Below are 6,898 nucleotides of genomic sequence, written 5' to 3' on the forward strand. Positions count from 1 at the left end.
CTTGGAGCGTTGTTTCCGATGAAATTTCTTCCTGGTTTAAGATATTGTAGAGTTCAGAGCGAATTTGGGAAAGTCGGTTGGATTCTTCCTCTGAGAGGGGTCTACTTTCACTAATAATGTCAAAGGAATGTAATTCTGCGAGGAGAGTGCTTTTGAGTATCTTTGAAGCACAAAAATTGTTCTTGGACTAAATGCGAAGGTTGGCTTTTAAATGTGCAAGTTTTTTGGAAAAGATGAACGCACCACAGCCAACAGGGCTAGAATCCAACCACCATTCTTGAATAAGATTGATGATATTAGGGTTGGTATACCAGAATTTCTCAAATTTGAAGATTCAGGATCTATTTCGGTGTAGTCCAAAATCGAGACAAATAAGAGAATGATCCGATCCAAATCTGGGGAGATCAAATTGAGAAGTTCTCGGATATAATGAGGTCCAATCATGAGAGTAAAGGAATCGGTTGAGTCGGACCCAGATAGGCCCATTGGACCATGTAAATCTTCTTCCACTAATGGGGGGGGTCAATAAGATCCAGTTCACTTAGAAGGCATTGGGATACAGTGATATCTCTAGGATTAAAGATACCGTTATTTTTGTCTTCTAAGGAGAAAATCGTATTGAAATCGTCGCAAATAACCCAGGGAGTTGAGATGAGATTTTTAGGGTTCTGAGTTCATTCCAGAAATCAGGCCGAATTGATCTAGAGTTTGGCCCGTAGATGCTGGTGCAAGACCAAGTGGAGTTATCAAGACGATTAGTAAATTTAATGGAAATGGTAAAGGATCCCTTATAAATTAAATGTCCAATAAGTTGCGAGCTGTCCCAAGCAAGGATAATACCACCAGCAGTACCTTGGGCCGGTAAGAATTCAAAAGAGTCAATGCGTTTGCCTCCGATTAATCTCCATAGGGAACTATGGAGGTTTTGAAGTTTAGTTCCTTGGAAACATACAATATCAGCTTTGCAATTTGAAATAACTTCTTTGACTAAGTGGCATTTAGAGGGTCTTCCTAGACCTCTAACATTCCAGCATAAAATTTTCATAAGAAACAGATAAAAGTCTAAGAATTAGATCTCAGGGGAGATCCAAGGCTTGGGGGAGATTTTAGGCCCCTAACAGCTTCAAGAGATCTAATTTTATCTAGGCATTTAGTTTTATGACAGGGAGATCCTAGGAATTTAATGCGACAAGAGTTACTGTATTTAAGAATTTGAGCATCAGTCCAAGAAGAAAATGCTGAATTAATAAAGGGGAGTGTACCTTCTCTTGGATCTTCAGGGATTTTTTTCTTGGAAGATCGGGGAGGGAGGGGTACAAACCCAGCTTCTTCATTCCAGCGTCCAGAGGGTTTCTTGGGTCTTTCACTTCTTCTGAGTAGTTTAGGATCTGTATGAAGTTGTTTCGGGATTTCTTCCAAAGTACAGGAATTTTCTTGCTCAGGAGCAATTGTATGTGGGTCTTGGTCTTCCAGATCAGGACGGTTTTCATCGTCTGGAATAAAATCCTCATCATCCATGACATTATCAAGAATATTCTCATCATCCACCCAGTCAAGGAGCTCATAATCAGAGGGAGCCTCCAGTGAAGTATCCTAGGGTAAAGGGTCTTGATCATAAAATTTCTCAGAGTTAATGCTTGGCACCAGTGTCCAGCCTCCAAAAATGAAAATCCATTTGTACCCCTCAGGGATGGGTAGGACTGGGGGTATGGATTGCAGGTGAGGGGGAAAATTTTCCTGCAAAATAGGGTTAGAGGATGTCCCCTGTCCATGATCAGAGATAGGTGGAGAAGAGTGATCATCACGAAGCAAGAGTGTCTTGGAATGTGAGGGTGGGATTAAATCAGGTTGTTGTCACTACAAATAAATTGCCATATACTAATGCTTTTCTATAGTGACGGTTAAATTCCGTTGCTATAGACTGCTTTTACTAACAGTTCTTTAAAATTGTCAGAATATATAAGATATTTACTGACGGATTTTGTTTCGTTGGTATAGATATTATTGTATAATAACTTTTATCTATAGTGATGGTTAAATCTGTAGCTATATGTTATCTATACCAACCGAACAATCAATTTGTCACAATAAATTTGATATTTACTTATGAATATTGTTCCGTTGGCATAACTACTACTTTAAAATAGATCAGACATTTACTGACGTATATCATTCCATTGGTAAAACAATACGTTACTCTAAATTTTATTTAATTTTTTATGTTTATGTTTAGGAGAGCATGACTTAATTATAATAATATTATCAGAATTGAATTTGAGATTTATATTAAGAATAATAATTAAATTAAAAATTTAAATTATTGTTAAATTACTTTCAACATTGAATTATAATATATTTGATATATCTATATTAAAAAATATATATTATTAAAAGATAATGTTCATTATATAAGTTAATGAAATTATAACTATTTCATATGTAAAAAATAATTTTTATTTTAAATTAAATTGGTTTATTATTATTTTTCTAATATTTGAATTTAAATAATAAATAATTAATGAATAATTGTATTACTTGCTCTTCTATAATAATAGATAATGATCATTATATAAACTAATGAAATTATACGTACGTCATATAAAAAATTAAAAATAGAAAATTAATTTTTATGTTAAATTAAATTGGTTTAATTTTAATTTTTATATTTAAATTTAAATAATAAATAATTAATGAATAAGGGTATTAATTGCACTTCTATGATAACTAATAATGTTCATTATATAATATAAACTAATGAAATTATACGCATATTATATAAAAGTCGAACATTAATTTTTATATTAAAGTAAATTGGTTTATTTTTTTATATTTAAATTTAAATAATTAATAATTAATAAATAAGAGAGATTTATAAAACTTGAAATTATATAAAATATAAATTATATAAATTTTTATATATTTGAATAATATATGAAAAAAATTTAAACATAAACAAAAGCCTCTTCAAGCCCTTCATCCACCTTTCTTCACACCTCTTCACCGTCATCGCTCATCGCCTCTTCATGGCCATTGCTCACCGTCTTTTCACCGCCGTTGCTTGCCGTCGGTGTGAGATTGTCTTCTTCCAAGAGCTTCTCCTCTCCCGCCTCTTCCAACGCTGCTGGGCCCTCATTCTTGTCCCTTTCGATCTCCGACCCTCCGCCGACGCCACCGCCACCATCATCCACATCCGGATCCCCGCCCGAACCCCGCCATTCCTCCCTCCCATCTTTTCGCATCCACGGCTTCGACGCCAACGCCAAATAGCAATGGGACCGCCAGATCGGCCCCATTTCCTACTTCTTCAACCTCTGCGTTCCCGATCTCATCCACTTCGACAGATCCCGATCCGATGGCAAGGATTTCTCCATCAGCTTGCAATCCCAGTGCCTCGCCGAGGTGATGAAGCAACTCCGTGTGTCCAAGTACTCGTGGGGATCAGCTACGGTAGATACGTGGCGTATCGTTTGGCAATGGATGCTGGGCCGGCGGTTGTGGATCGGGTGGTGATCATGAAATCGGCTATTGGGGTCCGATGTCATGATGCGAAGACTCTGGCCGAGAAGGGGAAACGAGATGGGAGTGGCACAAGGTTTGTATACGTGTTTCTAGATATTGTTCTCTTTATTTCCATGTTGATTTTTGATTGAATCTGCTTGATTTCTGTGTTTTTTTTTATTATAATTCTTAGGATGAATCTTGATTTTTTTTTTTAATTCTCGTTCTGATCTTAGATTTATCTATATATGTGATGGATGGATTAAATTGTGTTATCATTTGATTTCATCTTCTACACGTCTATTCTGTTTCTATGATCTTTCTAGTAAATGGTGTTATATGTTTAGCTAATGAATTGATTGGTTAGGGTTTGAAATTGGATTGTGGTTACCCAGTTGTCTATTACTTTATTCATTATCTGCCTTTATGCAATCCCTTTTGCTGGATTTTGTTTAACTTATGGTAATTTTACCTTTTCTTTTTCCTGATTGCAACTAGGCATTCTTTATTCAAATCTGTATTTTGATGCGTGGGTATGAAAGAGATTGAGCCAATTATCTAGTTTTCTGTAAGTTTTCATTTTGGAGTTATGCCCAGAAGGGACCGTTCCCATTGGAAGAACTACTGAAGAAGATATCTTGAGAGCTAGTTCTATTAGGAGATTCGGGAGGGAAACAATTTCAAGAGTTCACTGTGATTCCACTGCCAGTGGCCATGAGGTTAGCTTTTCCATTCTCTTACTCTCTTCTCATACTATTCAAAAGTAGCATTTTTTATTTATTTAATTAAATGCACATATATATATATATATACTTGTGAAAATTTCTCAAGAATCCAATAGAGAACCGAGGGCATGCATTGTTTAAGAAGATACCAACACCAACTGGAGCATCTAAGAGGACTTAAGAACAAAAATGAGGCATTTGACTTGACTAGTTTATTGTTATACACTTGTGTGGTAACTTATAAACAACAGGTTTTGGTATAGGTACTCCAGGAACCAAATTTCAAAACCCAAAGTTTTGCTTATTTCCTATTGAGAGATTAGTTACAAATCTTATATAGTAGTAATGCTAGCCATTAAAGAGCTTCAGAGAAACAAGTTTTTTTTAATGTGTTGTGTACCTAATCTATTTGATTAATTATGGGTTTCAGCATTTAGTTGGGTATGTAATGGGAGAGCAGTATTATGGAGCCAAATATGGTTTAAATGTCTGGGCTCCAAGAGTGGCAAGCTCATCTAAGTTTAGCTTATCACAAATATGGGTCATCTTTGGTTCCTTTGGTGATGACCTCAACACTATTGAAGCTGGATGGCAGGTATAATTACTTTTTTTTACACATGTAAAATTAACTTTATTTAATGCTCAACTTTTTTTTTAATCCAGATTAGTCCACAGCTATATGGAGATAACAGTCCTAGGTTCTTTACTTATTGGACAGTAAGTAACATAGTACCATAAATAAATTGCAACAACAAAAGATATGGTTATAATTGATCATCATCATAATGTAATGGTTGATGCTGCAAACTGATGCATATCAAGCTACAGGCTGCTATAACCATATCATTGTTAATAACCATATTAACAATGATATGATTTTTAGTCTACGTATAATTAAATAAATCTATTAAGTTTCTTTGTCTTGATCATTCTGTAGAATTTCATGAAAGTGAATGGACATTTGATTGACTTCCTTAGAGGAACTATGCAAGTTTTGATGTAAAATGATACTTGGTTGTGTATCTTGCTAATAGGATGTGGGCATTTTTCAATGAGGTGTATTTATTATATATAGTTTGACCTTCTGCATTGTATTAATTTAAATTGTTGACTATTGAGGACTTAATGGTTGTTTCTGCATATTTTTTATCTGGTCTCCATGAGGCAATGATTCATGGCTTATTCAAAAGTTAAATTTTGATCTGATTAGAAGATTGCTTACTCAAAACTTTTATCTATGAGTAATTTAATTCCCTGGAAATTGAGTGGCAATTTTAATATGGATTTATTTAGTTAATTATTGTTAAATTATCTTGGAATTCTACTTATTGTTTAGGCAGTATATTTTATCAACTGTAGTTAATGCATTCTTTGTTAATTCAGGATGAAATAGTGGAAACATTGATAATCAAAAAGTGAAGAAAGTTGTATTAGGGGTATGGATTTTATGCTTTTCATAATTAGTGTTTAGTCTGTGTGTTTACACAGATCTCTTGGTATCCATGCCTTAAGTTGATGAAGACATGCATCTGTGACATCATGCGAATTATCAGATTTGTGTCTACGAACTCTGCATCAACATATATTTTTAATAATATTAATCATTTGATGTCGCGGTTGGATAAATGTTTAACTTCTATTTTACATGATTTGTAGGTACTTGATGCTTCTAGTGATCAACAAATACCACATGGGAATAATCATTCTCCTGAATCAAGTCATCAAGCAAATTTAAATGCATCAAGTAAGCTCATTATTTTTTTGTCATTTAAATAGTTTATTAGTTTAAGTTTTTGAATTAGTGTTTTATTTTTTGCATACATGTTATTAATTGTATTTTTTAAATGCTTTTTTTGTAGGTGATGCTTTTTAAAAGATGACATCGGTTTTATTTGAGCAAATCCTTGTCGCTTTATTTGTTTGTTAGACATTAAATGAAAGTAGTTTATCTTTGTGTTAGATTTGGAATTTAGACAAGAACTCTTGGTTATCAAGATTGAATGGTTGTTTATTTTTTTGGACATGTACTTTTATAAATATATGTTTGTGATGATGAAAATATATATATATATATATATATATATATATATATATATATATATATATATATATATATATATATATATATTAGTGCAATGTTGAGTGTTAGAGTTGTAATTGAGGCAAGAATTCTTGGTTATGAAGATTGAATGGAAGTTTACTTTTGAACATGTACCTTATAAATATATGTTTGTGGTGATGTAATAGTTTTTCTTTTTTATTTTTAGTGGAATGTTTTTGTTTTTGTTATTTTAAAGGCATTGATTGTTTTAATTTATTGTAAATTAATTTAATTGTGTATGAGGTATTAAATTATTCATAATATATTTACTAGTGTAATAATGGTTATATTGATGATTAATTATTAATATAAAGATTTTTACCAACGGTATAGTCGTTGCTAAAACTAAACATGTCTTCTTCAATATACATCTATAGCAACGAATGTTGTAGTCATTGATAAATCAAATGGACTTATTCCAATAAATGTAGTTACAGTTATATTTCGTTGGTAAATCCCATGAATCTTTTCCAACAAAAGTTATAACCATTGGTATAAATGTATACACACGACTTTTATTAATGGTAAAAAAATGGTTGAAATAAGTGTTTTTATTGTTGGTATAGAGTAAACA

The 6,898-nt window shown here is 32.9% G+C and overlaps 1 protein-coding gene across 1 annotated transcript; it reads left to right on the forward strand.

The window, feature by feature from the left end:
* The first annotated feature begins 3,473 nt into the window (after positions 1-3,473).
* On the forward strand, positions 3,474-6,096 carry LOC120257623. Its single transcript, XM_039265059.1, has 9 exons — positions 3,474-3,592; positions 3,997-4,015; positions 4,086-4,217; positions 4,654-4,818; positions 4,887-4,940; positions 5,030-5,111; positions 5,712-5,719; positions 5,880-5,967; positions 6,083-6,096. Exons 1-9 carry the CDS (start codon positions 3,474-3,476, stop codon positions 6,094-6,096), a joined length of 681 nt encoding a protein of 226 aa, XP_039120993.1.
* The last annotated feature ends 802 nt before the right edge of the window (positions 6,097-6,898 follow it).

Source organism: Dioscorea cayenensis, unplaced genomic scaffold (genome assembly GCF_009730915.1).
Source record: "Dioscorea cayenensis subsp. rotundata cultivar TDr96_F1 unplaced genomic scaffold, TDr96_F1_v2_PseudoChromosome.rev07_lg8_w22 25.fasta BLBR01002232.1, whole genome shotgun sequence".
Lineage (NCBI taxonomy): Eukaryota > Viridiplantae > Streptophyta > Magnoliopsida > Dioscoreales > Dioscoreaceae > Dioscorea > Dioscorea cayenensis.